This window comes from Canis aureus, chromosome 4, assembly GCF_053574225.1.
Source record: "Canis aureus isolate CA01 chromosome 4, VMU_Caureus_v.1.0, whole genome shotgun sequence".
Classification (NCBI taxonomy): Eukaryota; Metazoa; Chordata; class Mammalia; order Carnivora; family Canidae; genus Canis; species Canis aureus.
Genome location: NC_135614.1, coordinates 21,174,211 through 21,195,679, shown reverse-complemented (window position 1 = coordinate 21,195,679; position 21,469 = coordinate 21,174,211). Strand labels below are relative to the sequence as shown.

Here is a 21,469-nt window from a genome sequence, read left to right as displayed (position 1 = left end):
CTACACGTATTTATCTTTACTCCCCTCCTGAAATGTCCCTAAAATGAGAATAAAGGAATTTTTAAAAGGTATAAAAGCAGAAGAACCAAAACAATGAGAAGGGAGACAAGAGCAGACTGAGACCTCAAAACCTTTTGGAAAGTGGAAAGGATATTGAAGAGCCAGGAGAGTTGAAAAATCTGAAAATCAAGTGTCTGTTTCAGGATGTCAATGAAGGAAGCCAATTTGTGCTGCACAAACCTATAAGTCGGAATTTGGAGACCTAAGTTTGAGGTGTGAAAACACACTAATAACGGGGAAGAGAACTTAAAATAGAGTAACTGATTTCAAGTTTGGGAAACAAGCATGGAGATCCCCTCGGCAGATTGCATCCTGTCTTCTGAAAGTCTGAAGATGCCCTAGGAAAAGGCTGAGTGACTGGCTGCAGGAGCAGCTGCTTCATAGTAGAACAAGAGGAAGAAGGGTTCTGGAGAGATTTCTCTGGAGAGAAACAAATGGGCCTCATGGTTCAACTGCATGAAATAGAATATTTAAGAGATATTTTACAAATGTATTGGAGAATTGAGACAAATTTGTGATAGGACCACAAAACTAAGCACATAAAAAACAACAACAACAAAATAAAACACAAGACAGTAATCAATTCCAGGTCAAAAAAAGAAAGTTGTACAAGCAATGAAACAGTCATTTTACTCTACCTGATTGTCAGTGAATAATACATAGTAAGAAGAAAGTAAACATTAAATTTTATTTATTTATTTATTCATTTACTTACTTACTTATTTACTTATTTATTTAAAAGAGAGATGGAGAGAGTGGGCCAGACACCAGGTAGATCTCACAACCCTGAGATCATGACCTGAGCTGAAATCAAAAGTTGACCAACAGCCACTCAGGCGCCACACATAAAATATTTTTTAAACAACACTGTAATTTGATTATATTGAGGTAGTGAAGGAACATAGCAACAAAGGTGCTGGTTTAGTAAAGGGGTGCTGAACCGCCATCTTCAGGAATCAGAAGTCAACAGAAAATAGTATCAATATGCCAAGCAACAGTAGTACAATCAGAACACAGTGATTCTCAAAGTGTAGTTCACTTTCCATGAAGACAAAGCTATTTTTATAGAGTATTAAAATATTTGCTGTGATGCCTGGGTGGCTCAGAGGTTTAGTGCCTGCCTTCTGCCCAGGGCATGATCCTGGAGTCCTGAGATGGAGTCCTACATCGGGCTCCTTGTGTGGAGCCTGCTTCTCCCTCTGCCTATGTCTCTGCCTCTCTCTCTCTCTCTCTGTGTGTCTCTCACGAATAAATAAATAAAAATCTTAAATGAAATAAAATATTTGCCTTTTCACTGTGTTTACATTTATACTGATGGTGCAAAAAAAAAAAAAAAAACAGTGAGTAAAGCTGTGGTGCTTAGGAGTAAAAATCAAGGCACTGCCAAAAATTGACTTATGGTCACTGTGTTCCTCACTTCCACACACTCAGTTAAAAGAAAAAATTTCAGGGGACACCTGGGTGGCTCAGCGGTTGGGCGTCTGCCTTTGGCTCAAGTCGTGATTTGTGGGGTCCCGGGATTGAGTCCCACATCGGGGTCCCTGCTTCTCCCTCTGCCTGAGTCTCTGCCTCTCTCTCTCTCTCTATCTCATGAATAAATAAATAAAATATTTTTTAAAAAATTTTAATTTCAAATTCACTTAAAAATGTCCTCAGTGAAGCAGTGCAAATTATGACTTTCATTCAATCTCAGCCATATCTTTCTAACATTCTGGGTGGTGAAGTGGAAAGTAGCATAAAGCATTTCTACACATTTCTTGTGTGATTTTTTTTTTTAGTGGAACTAAGCATTAAATGCATGAAACCATAATTGAACTTGAAAGAATAATGACAAATTATGGTTATTCAGACTTGGGTATCTGGCAGATGTTTTCTCAGAAATGAATGAGATAAACCTGTTGTTTCAAGTAAAAATAACTGATACTTTTATTGCCAATGAAAAAATTGGAGCTTTCAAGGAAAAATTAAAGTTTTGGAAAACTTGTATCCCCCACTGGAATTTAGGGTTTCCCCATACTTAAAGGGGAAGTACCATACTTACTTTTTGATAAAACCAAATGATGATATTAACAAATGTGTTTTTTAAATATTAAATAATAAAATGTGTCAATATTTGGAAAATCTGCATTACTCATTTTCCAGATTACCAGTGCATGATACTATCCATTCAAAGTTCAAGATGTACAAAGGGTTTTAGTATAGCAGAGTACAAAAGTTCATTGGTATGGTTTCAGATTTCACATTGTGACTAATCTTCTAGAAACCACTGCTAGCTGAATTTTGATGTAGTACTAAGCAGGAATAGCCACATTATTCGAAAAAGCCACTGAAATATTTGTTCTGTTTCCAATTACATACCTGGACAAGGCCAGATTTTAAAGTTTACTTCAACCCAAACAGCATATTACACCAAACTGAATGTAGAAACAAATATGAGTATCTTAGCACTCTTCTATTTAGTTAGACATTAAGGAGATTTGCAAGAAATAGAAAAGAATGCTACTCTTCTCATTAAATTTTTTTTGGAAAGTAGTTATTTTTCTCATTAAATTTTTTTTGGAAAGTAGTTATTTTTCTCATTAAATTTTTTTTGGAAAGTAGTTATTTTTCATAAAATTATTTATATTAGCATGTTCATTATGGTTACTTAAAAATGAGTAAGAAATAACTACTTAAAATATTTCTCAGTTTTAATTTCCTTTTTTTTTTTTTAAAGATTTTATTTATTTATTTGAAAAGAGAGAGTGACAGACCACAAACAGGGAGAGCTGCAGGCAGAGGGAGAAGAAGCAGACATTTCACTGAGCAGGGAGCCAGATGCGGGGCTCAATCCCAGGACCCTGGGATCATAACCTGAGCCAAAGGTAGATTCTTAGTTGACTGAGCCAGCCAGGCACTCCCCAGTTTTAATTTTTAATATGATAATTATAGATATAACTCACATAGACAAAACCTCTTTTGGGCTTTGGTAACTTTTAAGACTGTAAAACGGTCCTGAGAACAAAAAAGTATGAGAACTACTGGAGTATTATTTAGAAATCTAGAGGTAAATAGACAGGAAACTGCAAAAAGTTGAAATTGGTCTGTTCTTTAATGTTATTTGACTTTGTAAGCACTGTACTTGTATTAATTTGATAAAGTAAATAGGAATAACTATTTCAAAACAAATAAACAAATACCTTCTCTTATATAAACATTATAAGGTTATGTTATTTCTTTAGTTAATGTTTTTCTTCCTTACCAAAACGAGAGTGGAAACATCTAGAGCAATTGGACAGCCAGAAGGCGATAAGTGGAATGATTCAAATGCCCAAACTCTCTGTCAGAAGCGTTTTTGTCCTACTCAGATGGCAAGAGATCTTCAGCCAGTCCCAAAGAATAATCAGTAACCGTCACTCTGACTTTAACACCATGACCCACTCAGAAATAATGCACTGGTCAGGCTGTCTTCTAAAAAAGTATTAAAATTTATCCAGCTACCCAGAAGACTTTTGAGGATAAGAAGGGAAACACACTCTCTTCAAACATCTATCCATGTTAGGGAATGCTTTCACAGAAATGCCCTGCCCAAGGTACGTGTTTTAGAACGCCAAAGCCTCATGACACAGAATGACAGTGGTGCCAGACGTGATTCATGGCTCAGCAGAAATGAGTCAGTGATCTGGGAAAATAAGGCAGGTCAAATGAAAAAGAAGGACCCAGCTTTCATGCACTCAGGACAGCTTGCCAGATCTGCTCATTTGGTTAGCTACCAAGCCTGGGACTGAAGACGCTGAAGAAACGCATTTTTCAGATAAAACTGGATTTTTGGTTACTGCTGTTAGGTTACTATTTTATCAAAAATATGACTTGGATAAATGTTATGACTCATTGCTTTAGCACATTAACAACTTCTAAATGTAATTTGGATGTGTTATTCTGACTCACCAGCAATAATGCTCATTAAAAGGATGATTACTCAGACCATTTCTTTAGCCCTGCCCCAGCCTTTCCAATGTCCCTATCCTACCTCTTATTATTCATTATTCCCTCTCCATGTTTGTTTCCTTTGCTAACCTAGATATCCCTTACAATTATACAGTGGTTTGTAGATTTAATTGTTTAATATTTCTCTCCCTTACTGAACAGTAAACACCACAGGGCGGAGGTAATCATGTTTGTTTTGTTTATCACTTGTTTATTTGATTCCTGGCACAGTGGATGACACATCAGAGCTGCTCCAAAAAATGTTTGCTGTATAGATGTTAAATGAGTGAATTCAAATTAGGATTATTATAACATCAAGCCTGTTTTGCTTTCACTTTTCAAGAAGTTTGGGGGTAAAAAAGAACTTTCCTTGAATTGCGTTTACCCAGCTTTGTCTAAGAATGCCGATCTCCTATGTGAAGGGTGTAGGGCCTAAAAGAGACAAAGGTAGTATTTTTACTTCATGACATCCTCAGCTTTCTCCATGTAGTAAAGTTACTCTTCCCCAGGCAGAGTGCACTGGACTCTGGATTATATGGAACAATAAGATAATAGTAGACATTTTTTTAATAAAACTCAAACTTATGTTGGTTTTTGCAACACAATTTGGTGTTTTGTACATCCTGTTTGCTACTGAGTTAACAAACTCAAGTGTTCATGACCAGGATGTATTTCGATCACAGGGCTGTGGGAGTACAAGGGGGAGGATATGCCTATGTTTGAAATTTTATTAAAATTTACTGAGTTCTTCCAGATGGAAACTTATTGGTAACTTAAGAAAAACATAAGTAAGCACTTGGTAAATACCAAGATACCAAGACCTAGCCAATTTTAATAATAAAAGTGAGGATTAATAAAGTGAAAATGAAAATGATCCCTAAGATAATTTTTAAAGGAGTAGGGTAGGGCTGATTGGAAACTTTTTATTGTTTCCTTCTGGAATTCTTACCTTTGCTTTTTCTGATAGTACTTGTTACTAAATTACTACATAATTTTACTTTTTTATTAAATTTACTGTGTATCATCTATTTCCTTCATCACAACTAAAATAGAATATGACAGGAAACTTTGCTTTATCTACTAATGAATTTCAAGTGCCTGGAATAGTTCCTGTTGCACAGTGAGTGCTGAACGAATTTTTATTGAATGAATAAACAAATGAGCATACTAAATTTTTTACTTTTGTTGATAAAACGTACTCGAATCTTTGCAATATTGTATATTTTAAAGTATAATTTTTTTTTCTTCTGTTTACTATGTTAATCTTTCTTTCAGAATAAATTTTTCTATTCATTCAATTTGGAACCACTTTGATGGTGTTGATTTTGTTTATTCCAAGAAATCAAATTTGCCTTAACATTATAAAATAAATAAAATAAATATTCTTTACCATATCAAGGAATAAAGGGAAAATCATATAATGATTTCAATAGATGCAGAAAAATGTTTTATAAAATTCCACATCCACTCAGGATTTAAAAAAAAGTCTTACTCTTCCTAAAAGAAACCTACAACAAAATCTTATGTCAGGGTGAAAAATGGAAAGTATTGCCTTTAAGATAAACAAAACTAGAATACCTAGTGTCATTATTTCTTTTCAACATTGTACTGGAGGGCTTAGCCAGTTCAATAAGCCAAGAAAATGAAATATAAGATACAGGACCAGAAAGGAAGAATGCTGCTCCCAAATTATAGAAAATCTCTAGAATGTAGCAAGGTTGTTGGTTAGAAAAGCCAATATACAACAGTTGATTGCATTTCTCTATATAACAAACATAGAAGCAATTTTTTAAAAAAGCTATCATCTATATAGTATGAAAATGAGGTACTTATGGATAAATCTAGCTAAAGATTTGTTAAGACTCAGAAAAAATTATTGAGGCTTATTACTTAGGTAATCTAAATAGATGGGGAAATATAGTATGACCCTGAATATGAAACATCAATATATTATTTTAGTTTTTTTTTTTTAAAGATTTTATTTATTTATTCATGAGAGACAGAGAGAGAGAGAGGCAGAGACACAGGCAGTCTCCATGCAGGGAGCCTGACGTGGGACTCCATCTGGGGCGGGACTCGATCCAGGGTCTCCAGGATCACACCCTGGGCTGAAGGCGGCGCTAAACCCCTGAGCTACCCGGTTTGCCCTATTTTAGTTTTTAAAAAGATCTATTTATTTATTTTGAGAGAGAGAGAGAGAGAGAGAATGAGAGGGCAAAGAGGCAAAGGGAGAGGTAAAGAGAGAATCTCAGGTCAACTCCCTAGCAAGTGCAGAGCCCAATGTGGGGCTGGATCTCACAACCCTGAGATCATGACCTGAACTGAAATCAAGAGTCAGAAGCATAACCGACAGAGCCACCCAGGGGACCCAAAGCCTCAATATTTTAAAGATGTCAAAATCTCCCTAAATTGACCTACAGATTTAGTGCAGTCCCCCAAATCTTAATAAATTAAAAAAATTCTTATGGTATTTGACAAGATGGTTCTAAAATGCATATTGTAGAGGAAAACACCAAGAAGAACTAAAAATCCTTAAAAGGAAAAAGCTAGAAATATGAATTATGAAAACTCTATGGCAATGAAATAAATAAATGACAGGAAAGGAATAGAAAGCCCAGAGCTAAATCCACATGTTTATGGAATTTTGACTTAGATGGAGCTGGCATTATAGGTCAGTGGGAGGAAATACCCTTTACAATAAACTGGAGCTGAAACAATTGGTTATCCATTCAAAAAATAATTGAAATGGATTCTCTGCTTTACACCATACACAAAAATCAACTTTAAATGGATTAAAAACCTAAATGTGAAAGACAAAATTATAAAACTTTTAGAAGACAATATATAAGAATATCTTACTTTGAGGTTAGGAAAAATTTCTTAAGCTGGACACGTACTATAAAAACCAAACCATAAAAAAATTAATTTTATGCTAAAGTTAAAAATATCTAATTAGGGATCCCTGGGTGGCGCAGCGGTTTGGCGCCTGCCTTTGGCCCAGGGCGCGATCCTGGAGACCCGGGATCGAATCCCACGTCGGGCTCCCTGCATGGAGCCTGCTTCTCCCTCTGCCTATGTCTCTGCCTCTCTCTCTCTCTGTGTGACTGTCATGAATAAATAAATAAAATCTTTAAAAAAAAAATCTAATTATTAAAGATACCATAGAGGAGATAAGAAGGCAAATCAAACCAGGAAAGGATATTTTCATAATATATATGTCAATATGTCATATGGTTGGTATCTTAATCACATTTTTAGAAGTCTTACAAATTTCTTTTTTTTTAGTCTTACAAATTAATAAGAAAAAAAACAAATTGATAGAAAAGTGAGTGAAAGATGTAAAGAAGCCCTTTACAGAAGTGAACCCTGAATGGTCAATAAACATATTTTTTAGAATTGTCTACTTCATCAATAACTATAGAAATGAAAATTAAAATCACAACAAGATAACACTTCATATCTATCCAATTGGCAAACATTTAGAAGTCTGATAATAATAATATCCTTATTGGCAATGATAAAGAACAACCAGAACTCTTATATAATATAGGTGGGAATGCAAATTGAAATAATTCCTTTGGAAAAAATTGGTATTATTATAATGTTGAAGTTGTACAGACTCCATCAGCAATTCCATGTTTGACACACTTAAGTACCAAGAGAATGTATCAGAACATTTATAATAACATTGTTCATATTAGGAAAAAAACTGGAAACAACCCAAATGTATATCGATCATACAATCTTCTAGCCTTACAGTGAAATGCTCTATGGTGATGAAAATGAGGTAAATTAGAGTTACATGCAACACCATGGATATAGGTTTTGGAGGAAAAATTCAAGCAGCAGAAGAATATATATATCATGATTCCACGATTCCATGATTTTGGAATTCCATGATTCCAAAATGTTATATAAACATTTTTAAATATGTAAATTTCACTAATATTATTTTTAAGAACTTTTTAAATAGAAACTGTCAAACATATTCAAAGACACTATATAATGAAACACCATGCACATATCACTTAGTTTCAACAAATCATCAACGAATGGCAAATGTATATCTTTTATATTCTCTACTTTTTCCCACATTGACTTATTTTAATAGAAGTCCAAGATTTTGTGTCATTTCACCTGTAAATACTTCCATACCTAACATTGTTTAGGAACATAAAAATATGTTGTAAAACTATGAAGAAAAACTGTTAAGAAAAACTTAAAGAGGAAACACAGGATTTGAGTTAGTGGTTACTTCTAAGAGGGGAGGAAGGGATAAGATTAGAAAGACAGCAGTCTTAAAAATAATGGTAATGTGGGCACACGGATGTTTGTGCTATTATTCTTATCTCATGAACACACACACACATACATCTATATATATTCTTCAGTATCTGTTCAAAATATACTTTAGATAATTCAAAACAATTCAGTTTGGTGATCCTTGTCCACTTTGGGAGTGTATATGAAGTCCAGATACTGATGAAAAGAAGTTGGTAGGTAAGTGGCAGGGACTTCTATAGAAGCCCTTAGAGAAAAAAAAAAAAAAAAAGAAGAAGAAGCCCTTAGAGAGCCTGACTTCTAGCCTCTGGAGTCTGTGGGGGTACAGAGGCTTATACCCAATTCTTGCCTCAAAACCTTTTAAGGTGAAAGGATGTTTAGTATTGCCCAAGAGGGAAGGACAAGGAGAGAGGGCTTCAATGGTAGCAGTCTAAATTTCCAATGTTTATGGGTTAAAGATATAGGTTTTCCCATGGGCCAAGTGGACTTCGCAGAAGTGAGCCTGGTGTTCCACCTCAAAATACATCTCAGCTCAAATAATCACTTACTAGGGTGAGGTGACTCCAACAGAAAGAGTGTGAGGAGTGTACTGTTGGAGTGAGAACTGAGAAGCAGGTGCTAAAATGTTACCTGGAGATTTCAACATCTAGGTCAGGGAACTGAGTGTGGGGAAGGTCCCTTCCATAGAGGATGTTTCCGAAGAAATTGCAAAAATTCTCAGCATAGAGGCAGACAGCAGTTTGTTAAACCACAGATGTCTGGGCCTCTCTTTCAGAGATCCTGATTCACTAGCTATAACGTGGAACCTGCAAATTTGCTATCCACTAAGATCCCAGATGATGCTGACCAGGAACCCACTTTGAGTAGTGTATTCTAGGAGGCTCTCAAATGTAGCCTCTACCCCCTCTCTGGACTTACTCAAACCGTTTCCTCCTCACTCTGTGTTCTGATAACATCAGTTCCTTCAATTCCTTAAAATCAACAATGGTCTTGCAGCCTTAAGAGCTTCCAATTTGCTGCTCCCTCACCATACAACACTTTCCCCAAGCCCAACTTTGCTGGGCTAACTCCTAGAGATCTTTCATTTCTCAGCTTAAATACCGTCTTTTAAGGAAACCTTCCTCAGCCTATCTATAGGGTTTGGTGCCTTCATTATCTGCACCCTCCTTTATCACATTTATCACAATTGTAATTATGTAATAATTTGGGGAATTTTTGTTTATTGTCTGCATTCCTTACTAGACCCTAAGCTCCATGATGGCAGGGAATTTTTCTGGTTTTCTGCTTTAATCTTACTGCCTATAACAATACATGGCACATAGTAGGCCCTCCTATTGATTGGATAAATGAATGAATGAAGGCATCTAGATTTTCCCAAAAGGTAGATGAAAAATGCCCTAAATAATGTAATATTTCAAAATATTTGTATAATATTTGACACCATATATCATCTATAACTATTTATAATAATATTTTTATAATTCCTCTGTATCTTTTAAAATACCCTTTGTCGGGGCAGCCCCGGGGGCTCAGTGGTTAGCGCCGCCTTCAGCCCAGGGTGGGATCCTGGAGACCTGGGATCAAGTCCCATGTCAGGCTCCCTGGATGGAGCCGGCTTCTCCCTCTGCCTATGCCTCTGTGCCTGTCTCTCTCTATGTCTCTCATGAATAAATAAATAAAATCTATAAAAATAAACAAACAAACAAACAAATAAAATACCCTTTGTCTTTGTAACTAATTTATTTCCTGAGCACATCACTTGCAGGCCAATGTCTAGAAGTAACAATAGCAAAACGAAATAGCCAAAGCTGGCATTGATGTCTATAAAGGGTAAATTTGTGCTGCTTCAGAAGGTTGTGTATAAGCAAACATACTTAGTGTGACCCAGCTGTACATTCCTAGGAAAAGAATTTGAAGTCAGGATACAAAAAGGGATCATGGCCATTTGCTGTGAATTCCTGCATACTCTTTCATGTGTGGGTGATGCATGAATGTAATTCATTTTCTAAGGCAACTCTTTCAATGAAGCTATGTCCAAAATTAACAAGCTTTTTAAAAATGCTACCTTCGGTGATATAGGATCTCGCCTCTACAAAACAAAACAATTTCTGCCCAATTAACTTGGAAATCAACAAATATACCAAAAACGATTTCTCAGTTTGCTAAAACTGAGTCACAAAACATGGATAAAATATTGATTACACAGACAGGCACACAGATACAAGGTCAGTCTTTAGTTGCTGGGTATGCTTATTAGATTTTCCTTTTTTTTTTTTAGATTTTATTTATTTATTTGTGAGAGACGGGTGGGGGCGGGCAGAGACACAGGCAGAAGGAGAAGTAGGCGCCATGCAGGGAGCCCCACGCGGGACTCGATCCTGAACTGGATCACGCCCCTGGCTGAAGGCGGCGCTAAACCGCTGAGCCACCCAGGCTGCCCTGCTTATTACATTTTCTTGCAAAAATAGTCAAAAGGAAAAAAAAATAGTCAAAAGGATATTTCTCTTATTGACTGTCGCATTCCTACATGGAAAACCAAAATGTCTCATTATTATTTTAATGCATTTTTAAGGTAGCCTCTGGATCAGAATCTGTGTTCCTAGCTTCTATGGGGATGCCTAAGTGTTACAGGTTCTTCAGTCTCAAAAGCTCTAATTTTATCCTTAAAAAAATATGTGTGTGTGTTTGGGGTGGGGGTGGGGTTCTTCAGTCTCAAAAGCTCTAATTTTATCCTTAAAAAAATATGTGTGTGTGTTTGGGGTGGGGGTGGGGATAACATGTAACAGATTGGTTGCTGGAAGATGGGAGGAGAAGTTACTGCTAAAAGAAGATTGGAAAACACTACTCCAGTTTGGCACTAGTAGAAATTAGTTCCAAGTGTTACCTGTTTATATATAGTCCCTTTGTAATTAGAGAGATATTGTGTCCAGATTTCCCAGTGTCCAGGTCATTCCTTGGAATGTCTCCAGTTCCACTACCCTCTCCTTTGACCTTCAGTCCTGTATTCCAACTGCCTATTGAATATCATCTTTTGGTCTTCTCAGACTCAAAGCATCACCCTCCACCATAAATTAGCCACTTCTCCCATTTTCTTAGTCCTTACCATTGACCCCAATATTCTCTCAGGTACCTGACTTCGAACATGTGGAGTCACCTTTTTTACTCATCCCTCCTATCTGATAGTCCGTGATCAAGTTTGGCTTGATTTCTTTTCTTCTAAATCTTGCTCACTCCCATCTTTTCTCTGCTTTCCCACTGCTTCCCATTCAAATCAATTGGAGCATCTGACACCTGGGATTATCTTCTGCAGCTTCCTAAATAGCCTACTGGTTCCATTCTTTTCAAGTCTAATGCATCCTTTCAGACTAATTCTACTTAAATGCTCCCTTTCATCTTGGTACTTCCCTAGACACAACCTTATAAATGGTTTCCAGGTGGTTTTGCAACCAAGTCTGAACCATTCTGCTTTGCTTTCAAGGCTCTACAAAATCATCTAGCTCTACTGTCTTTTCAGGTTAGGTCAGTCTCCTCCCTGTCATATAAAAACATTACTCTTCCAGCATCTGCGTCTTTATATAAACATGTTAAGTTGACCTGGGCTAAAGTTAGGGACCCATCCCTCTGCCTACTTCTTCAATCTTTACTCTCATCTTTGCTCACGTATTACCCATGTTCTTCACATAGCCAAGTACTCACAGTTCTTTGAAAACACTTGTCTTTAGACCTTTGCACTTGCTTTCTACTCCACCCTTAGTCTCCTCAAACTAAAGGCACCTCCTGTGGGAATGCTTTCTTTATCCTGCCCTCTGGGCAAGATAATCACATCTTTCTTTGAGATGCTGTTGTGTTCTATATATACTTCTGTTACAGCCCTTATCATACAATATTGCAATGTTTTGATTACATGCCTGCTTGATTGCTCTTTTAGATTGTGAGGTACCCTCTCAGAATAGTTTTAGACTTGGTTTCAAAACAAGGTCCCTGACCTCTAATAGCTCACAGTTGTTTTGTACTCCCAGTGAGTCATTTTAGTAATTTAATAGGTATTTGTTGAATGAATAAATGCATGAATAAATGAGTAGATTTCTTTTTAAATCCTCTCACTCCTTCACCCCCTACATGTTTGAAGCCTTCTTTGATCTTTCTAGTCCTGCAACCCTTCTCTGAAGCCCAATAGTTCTTACGGTTTTGTACTATAGAAATTTGGATGATTTCTTTAATTGAATTATAAGCTCCTAGAGGGTGGGGACACATCTTATATTGTCTCTGTCATTGCAATAGTCACAGTGCAGAGCACATAGTAAAAGCTAAATATGTATTTGCTGTCCAGTTAATTAGAGTCATGTAAACTCTGGGCTTAGGAAAATAATCACAGCTAATAGTCTACCTGGAAAATTCTAAACTTTTCACAATATGATTGCAATCACGAAATTAAGTACTAATTCATTCAGAAACTAGTGAATACCTAGGAATTTTCTGGCACCAAACCAGTGGTTGGGATACTGGCATGAATTCTACTAGTAAGGAAATTCTTTCAGGTAAAATTAGTATTGCTACATAGAGCTGTGTACATCTTTTTTCATTTTTATATTTGTAAATTTGTAGTTGGTTGATTAAGTAGTTTTCGAGTGACCACCAGATTACTTTGTTTTGGGGGGAATAGATATCTTACAATTCTTCCTGGCTGATTTTTCTCATAGGAACACTGAATTCTTTTTTTGTATCTGAGATTGTCACAGTCCAGAAATGGGGAGAATCAGTCTTGAATGATCTGGTCTAGTTTTTGTGGATTTTTTGGTCCATTCTATGTTCAGGATTAGTGGGTTGGACAGGACTAAACTAAGGAAGCTGTGTGTGTACTAGAACTTGAGTGCTCACCAGCTTACTTAGACTGACCAGAAGTCACTGAGAGGTTCCTATTATGGTGCTGTGAAGTCTCAGCAGCATTACCAACCAGACTTCTAGAGAATGTCATCAGGTATGCTTAGAATAGAAGGGTAGGCACTACCCTGTGTCATACAATTTCAACCCTTGGTCATGTCTTAGGCCAAATGACTCACTCCTGATTTAAATCTAAATTAAGTTTCTTGTTTTCCTGTTTCTTTATGCATTAGTTTACTAAACATTTCTTAGTGACTACTATGGGCTAGAAAGATACAAAGCAGATACAAAGGTGCTCAAGTTGCAAAGGAAAACCCTTGCCCTCAAGGAGTTCATTTGGGTAACTAGATAGTAGTATATATACCATTGTAGAAATACTATTTAATAGTGTATTATGTTGCCTTTGAAAAGCAAAATTCAACATATAAATATGTCTTTGGACTAGAATCTCTTGAATCAATATGCAAATATAAATAAAACCATTATTATTAATACTATTACTGTCCCATGATATAAATACTGTGTAAGAAAAAGACAAAGCTCTGTTTACACCTTGAGTAAATGTTAGATAGTAATGAAGTCATATTCTACTAGTAAAAATGGTTGGGAAGGCAAAGTGACTGTAACAGGACTCTAAATACCAGTAATTCTCTACAAAAGCAACACACTAAAGCACTTTATTCACATATTCTTACACTGTAATATTAGAGTTCGCAAAGGTCACCCTGGGGCTGAGGCCAGATCCAGGTTTGTTGGGCCTGGCGCTCATAAATGTGGAAGGGCCCCTTTAAAAAATGAAATAAAATTAGACCACAAAATTTGGCATAGTTTATGTAAATGAGGAGCCCTGAAGCTTAAGCTTCATTTGCTTCAAAGAAAAGCTAACTGATAAGCACTTAAAAGATTAATATTCTCTCTACTTATTAGTCGGGCAAAGACTTGAGCATTATGGAGAATAGTATTCATTAAGCTGTTATCACTAAGCTCATAATAAATACAACGCATGTAAAATGAATCTCTAAACTGATCTTACCTAACTACAACCTTATTCTATCTTTTTTCTATTAGTCTTTATTCTATCATTTGGCTTTCTTTAAAACTGAAAAAATATCACAGGTATTCATTGAGTCTAAATCCTAAATACTTTCTTTTTTTTTAAGCTTCGGGCTGTAGACCTGCACTGTCCAATACCACAGTCACTGGCCACATTTGGTATTGGGTACCTGAAATGTGACTGGTGCAACCAAGGATCTGAATTTTGAATTATATTTAATTTTAATTAACTTAAATTTTAAAACTGATAATTCCACTGTTAGGAAATTTTGAAAGGAACAACTCGAGTATGTCAAGCTATTTTTTCAAGTGTAAATGTTATGGAATCTAAATGCAGATTAAGTATTTCCTAGGAAAATTTAAGCAGCCAAATTGAGATGTGTTGTTATAACTGTAGAAGTCACAACAGATATCTACTAATAATTTCCATGTTGATTACCTGTTGAAATGATAATATCATAATATATTGATAATATGATACATATTTATAAAGTCAATTTTACCCGGTTCTTTTTACTTTTTAAAAATATGGCTACTCAAAAAATTTTAATTGCATAATATGGCTACTATTATATTCCTATCGGAAGTGCTATGTTAGACTCGGACTTTTCATCCAAAAGGAGTATATAATTTTTGAAACCACATGCTTAAAAGATAAACTTAGGAGGATCAGGGTAGATGGAAAGCAATCACCAAACATTGCTAATGGGACATTTTTACCTTACTTGAGGAGGTGGGATTCCTACCACTATGCAATCCAACTGTACTCTGGTTCCTTCTGGAACTTCTCTGCTCCGTAACTTTTGAGTGAACCGAGGAGGTTGCCCCAGAGGTTCTTCGTAGTACAGAGATGAAGGGGAAGACCCGGGGGTGGTGTCTCCACCAGCTGCCTCGCTGGCAGCCAGCTCAGCTTCGCGCCTCTTAGCTTCCTGTCTTTCAAGGGCGTGATTCACTTCATTATCCCTAGTATCTGCAGGGATAGGGATGGGAACAGAAGATCTTTCTCTTCTTTCTGAGATATCTGACAAACTGGAGCTATTTTCCTGCATAAGTTTGTTTTGAGATTCCAGTTTACTCTTGTGGTTTTTGCAGGCACGAGGTCTAATCCTTTTGGAGCTATGGGCTTTGAAAAGGGAGGACAGCTCTTCAATGAAATCAGCAGCCTTATTTAAGAATACTTTTTTGGACTGGGTTTCCGAACTATACTGCGGCCTTTTTGCCTCCTGGGGGCTCTCTTTAGAGCTGGTAGGATCTCGAGAGTTATCCTGACAGAAGTTTGGGTCAAAACTTGATTTAGGTGAGTGTTTCATTTGATCAGATGAAAGACGTTTTCTAGCTTGAGCTTCATCTGCTTTCTCCAAAGGATCGTGATTGATTGCCAATCTTGCCAGATTGACACTTTCATCTAATTCTTCTTGGCTCAGGAAAGCTGAAAGATCTGGAAGGTCATCTTGGCCTCCTCCTCCCTCAGCAGCTCCAGAAGGATTGACAAAGTGGAAAGGGTTGGAGGAAGGTTCTGCTCGACTCCTCTCATTGTTTCCCCGATGCCTCGTTTCTGCTAAATAGCTCTCTCTTAGAAGCTGAGATATGGAAGTAGAAGCTTCTATGCTGTCGTCTTGCATACTGTCACAAAATAACAATAATAACAAAAGTTGGGTCATTTCTAAAGAATAACAAGTCTATAAGCATGATGGATTCTTAGGAACTTAAATTTTGAAATTGAAAAATTGCCTAATTTTGATACTTGTACAAAATTTACATTAAAGACTTAAAGATTAACCCCAAATTGTAAAATAAAGAGGAACTGAATGAGAATGCCCTAAACTATAAAATAAAAACATGGATGATAACCATTCTATTAAGTTCTTAATACAAGTTCAACAGTGAAAGCTATAATGTAACTATAGTGATATTAAATGAAATTTCTAAGCATAATTTTGATAATATCTGTAAAGGCCTTTTAGTTATGAAAATCTTTCATACACAGAGATTTGCTGTCTGTACTCTCCTCTTCATCTTGAATGCAATAGTATAATAGAAATTAAAAGATAATGACAACAGCAATTTTTCATTTCATTCCTAAAAGCCCTGCATAAACTGACTTTATCTCTTATTGTTTCAAGACTTTTTCATTCCGTTTTACCCACACTGGTTTCTTATTATTTCTGAAATATATTTCTTTAATTTTATTTATTTACTCATGAGAGAGAGAGAGAGAGAGAATGCGAAAGAGAGGCAGAGGGAAAAGCAGGCTCCATGCAGGAAGCTCGACGTGGGACTCGATCGGGGCGGAACTTGATCGGGGTCTCCAGGATCACACCTGGGCTGAAGGTGGCGCCAAACCGCTGAGCCACCCTGGCTGCCCTTTCTGAAATATTCTCAAGTCACATCTGAAATGCCTCAGAACATTTGCACTTGTCATTACCTGTGTCTGGAGTGCTTTTTCTGACAATGCTGTGTGACTTACTTCTCATCTTCCTTCAATTATCCAGCCATCTATTCTCTCCGTGGTGGTTCCTTCTTTAGGGCCCAACATAAGAAGACAATCTCCTTTCAGCCTACCCTTTTTACTCAGTTTAGTTTTCTCAGTACCACTTATGTCCATGAGAAATATCTGGGGTGTGCATTTTGAGAAGCTTGTGATTTCCTTCCCATTAGAATATAACTACCACCAATGCAAGGACTTTGATCCCAATAAATAATTGTTAAACTAATGACTAAATTCTTTGAAACAGAAGAAAAAGATACTGACAACATAATCTTAGTAACTGAAAACATCAGTTTAATCCAGTCCATGAAAATAAGTAATGCTTTTGTTTTTTGACTAGAGACAAGTTGTTTAAATTCAATGTTGTTTATAAGTTCAATCTGTTCTTGAAACGTATAGTGATTTAGCCTTTTCAAATCAGGTATAATTAATTTAATTTCTACAAATATATGAGTTAGAGCCTAGATTTTAAAAAATCTCTTATGTTAACATTGGTGAAGAGGGGACATAGGAGATAGGGAAATGAGGCTCAAGAAAGGACATCCTATACTGTAATTCACTGTGTACCTTTCCTGACTTTAGAGTGTTAATTGTACCAAGATATTACTGATTCAAAAAATAAATGATTTTTAAAACATTAAGAAATACTACAGTAACTTTAGTTCAAAGCCCCTGGACTAGAGAGTTTGGTAATACAAAGCAATTTTATATTATTAACATTTTATCATTTATTTAATCACAAATTTATTAGAGGGATGGCAAACTTGTGACCTGTAGGCTGTTAACTTCTGTCTTTTCTTAAAAGACATAGCTAACAGTATACAGTGTTCTTCCCATGGATCTTGACTTTCTTAACATTACTCCTTCAGTAACCACCAATCAATCAGAGATGGTAATAGAGATGAAGACCATTTGCCATTCTTGGCTACTATTTGCTAGGCCTTGTGCTGGAAAGATGGAGAAGAAAGTAATCTAAATATTTTTAAGTTTTATGATTCTATGACAAACTTTTGTTTCAGTTCGTTCCTTTCGCTTATATGACAGCCTCACTTACATCATATAGAAAGCTTCCTAGGAACTTCTCAAATTTTTAGAGAGCTACCCAAAACTAACCTCTAAATTGTCAATATAAGCAGTCACCTTGAGAGAGCAATCAGAAATGGCTAAAAGGATCACCTACAGCCAAATATTATCCCATATGCTAGTTACAGCCTGAAATTGCCACTACTGGAGTCATTCGTTGGGTGAAATCTATTGTGCCTTAAAGATAAATTAAAAATGATAAGGTGTTGGATGAGTACAAAGATTTATTTACAAAGATATTCATCACAAAGATGATAGTACTAAAAAATTAGAACTACATTCAATAAGAAATTAGTTAATTAAATTATACTAAATAAAGCTATCTGGTTATTTTAAACTTGGGAGGACTATAAATGATATACAAAATAGTATATGAAAGTGTAATTGATATATCAATTGAAAATTTGTCTCATTGTGCATTTACTATATAAGAGAAGAGTTGGAAGATATGTATAAGGTGCAAATTGCTATTTTAAAATGCAATTAATAGGGCAGCCCCCGTGGCTCAGCGGTGTAGCGCCACCAGTCCTTGGCGTGGTCCTGGAGACCCAGGATCAAGTCCCACATCCGGCTCCCTACATGGAGCCTGCTTCTCCCTCTGCCTGTGTCTCTGCCCCTCTCTCTGTGTCTCTCATGAATAAATAAATAAAACCTTTAAAAAATCATAAAGAAGAGAAAATGCATTACAGCACTGTACTGTATTTTTTAAAAATCTAAAACAATCCATGTATAAGTGGGCCCACACACTGTTCAAACCTATGTTGTTCAAGGGCCAACTGTATTTAAATGTAAAGGGGAAAATTAAATAGTTTATAAATCAGTATCATTCTCTATTAGTTGAACATTACTGTATATTGTATTTTAATGTAACTTCATCTCTAATTTTGTATTCTAAGATGGCTTTTATCTCACAGCAACATGGAATGAGAATTGACCTTGGAATCAGGTTGGTTTTCAAATTCTGGTTTCATGAACACTTAGCAGTCAAGTGACTTTGAGGAAATTATTTACTTCTCTGAGCTTTGGATTCCTCATCTGTAAAACATGGATAATATCTAATTTCTAGGGGACTGAGGATTAATAACATCATGAATGCAAAGCCCATAAAACAGGGCCAGCCCCTGTCAATGGACACTCAAACGATGCTAGTGAAAAACAATATTTAAGCAAAGGTGATGTTAATGTTGAAAAACTTTTAAGAACTTTATATTTACGGTGGAAATAAGAAAGAAAATACTTATAAAAAGTAATCACTGCTCTCTGTAACCAATCTTTTTCTTTTTTAAAGAAAAGAGGCCAATTGAGGTGTAAATGTATACCTATACCTGTTCTGAAGCCAATTGAGGTGTAAATGTGTTCCTGATCATAAGAAATTATTATGAGGGGGATCCCTGGGTGGCGCAGCGGTTTAGCGCCTGCCTTTGGCCCAGGGCGCGATCCTGGAGATTCGGGATCGAGTCCCACGTCGGGCTCCCGGTGCATGGAGCCTGCTTCTCCCTCTGCCTCTCTCTCTCTCTCTCTCTCTCTCTCTCTCTGTGACTATCATAAATAAATAAAAATTAAAAAAAAAGAAATTATTATGATAATACTTTCAAGTATTCAAAATAAAGAATTGCTTTAAGGTTTTAATTTAATTAATGTTTAATTAATTCATTTAATGTTCTTTAATGTAGTGTATTTATTATCTAAAATTTGGAAGTTAGATAGATGTGGTTCAGAACCCAGTTCTGACACTTTCTGACTCAATAAATTCAACAAAGTCACTTAACCTCTATAAGGAATAATAACACTAGCCATCTCATAGGTTGAAGTGATGATTAAATGCTCTTGGCATTTAGTAAATGCTCAATAAATAATAGTTACTATTATTATTATTATATAACAATTATACTGACATACTATAAAAAATGGAAGTAGAACTAGTAAAGTGGTTGAAGAGCAACTGAACTCTAGATTTGTAGTTCATTCAGCACCATCTATCTTCTATTGAAATACATGTAGTCTCATGAATGAACTGTGCTGCCTGCAGGTCTTTCTATGTATTTTCTTTACTTAGGCTGCTCCCTGTCCCCACCTCCCTTCCCTACCTTACTGGGCCAAGTTCTACATGGTCTTCAGTTCTTAACTGAGACATCACTGTGGAATTTCTTCTTTGTTCTGGGTTGGGTACCTCTGCAGTGTGCTCCCCAAACAAAGCACTTATCACAATATATTAAATTTGCCTATTTACTTTTCTGTATCCCTCACTTTGTTTTTGTATACCATCATCTCTGTGCACATATAGCACATAGAAAGTGATCAATAAATATCTATTGAATTCTTTTGTTCATTAGAATTTCCTGCTAAACCTATTGTTGCTTATCTTTTATTTTAATTGCAGGATAAAGTAAGACAGATAAACAGAAATCATATTTACAAAGAAAATTTATAGACATAAAGAAAAATATCAGCTGGTAAAAGCAGTAATAACTTCAAGGTGACTTCCAAAAGAAAATTTATTTTTGGAATTATTCCTTCTTTTTATACCAGAAGTATCAAAGAACATATGGAACATATGTGTCAAAGAACATAATCAGAAACCTGGATCTGAATCCTAACTCCAACACTAATTAACTGTGTTATCTTGAGCAATTCATTTAAGGCATTTGAATCTCAATTATTCTCATCCTTCAAATGGGATAACAACAATTTTGTTTCAGATGGTTCTCAGATGAAAACGTACATATAAATTGTTAAGCTGATAAATATCACTTACAATAGGAAATAAGAAAATGTAACATTTTCCCTTTCAAGCATTAATGTAAAAACTATCTGTTTACCAAAAAAATTTATACTTTTATTTTTTTTTATTTTTTTTAATTTTTATTTATTTATGATAGTCACAGAGAGAGAAAGAGAGAGAGGCAGAGACACAGGCAGAGGGAGAAGCAGGCTCCATGCACCGGAAGCCCGATGTGGGATTCGATCCTGGGTCTCCAGGATCGCGCCCTGGGCCAAAGGCAGGCGCCAAACCGCTGCGCCACCCAGGGATCCCCTTTTTTTTTTTTTTAATTTTAAAATTTATACTTTTAAAAAGCCCAAATGCTGTTATGGATAATTTAGCTTTCATTTATTCATTCGATAAATATCTACTGAGCATCTACTATGTACCAGGCACCATTCTAGGTGCTATGGATTCAGCAGTAAACAAATGACAAAGTCCCTACCCTCATGAAGTTGGACATTCTAGTGGAGAAGACAAATGTTTAGAAGAAAAATAAGTAAGGCAAGGGAATAGAGAATGAAGGGGGAGAGAGGAAGGTATGCTATTTTAGCTAAGAAGATCAGGCATATCTTCTAATGTAGTGGAGAAGTTAGCTATATAACCATGTTGGGGAGAGAAGAATGTTTCTGAGAAGTGTCAAGGTGAAGAGAAGTAAATGTTTGCTGTGTTTAAGCCAAGCCCAGTGTGCCAAGAGGTGAATGAAAAAGAAGAGTAGAAGAAAAAGGAGTCACAAAAGTACCAAGATCATGTGAGGCCTTGCAGACCATGGGAAGGACTTCGAATCTTATTACATATTTAAATGGGAAAGCATTTTATAGTTCTGAGAACCAGATGACATAGATTTGAAAACATTTAATTGTGGCTGCTATGCAAGGAATCAAGTTGAAGGGAGC

At 36.0% G+C, this 21,469-nt stretch overlaps 1 protein-coding gene across 5 annotated transcripts in view; it reads right to left on the bottom strand.

Annotated features, from left to right (window-relative positions):
* Window positions 1–21,469, bottom strand: part of MYPN (myopalladin) — a 105,199-nt gene that overhangs the window by 61,430 nt on the left and 22,300 nt on the right. For 3 of the 5 annotated variants that reach the window (XM_077894726.1, XM_077894724.1, XM_077894725.1), the window contains one exon: window positions 14,962–15,864. The exons of the other annotated variants lie outside the window; for them this stretch is intronic. In XM_077894726.1, coding sequence (XP_077750852.1) covers window positions 14,962–15,863 — 902 coding nt within the window. In that variant the 5' untranslated portion in view covers window position 15,864. The remainder of the gene's footprint in view (window positions 1–14,961; window positions 15,865–21,469) is intronic. 5 annotated transcript variants of the gene reach the window in all.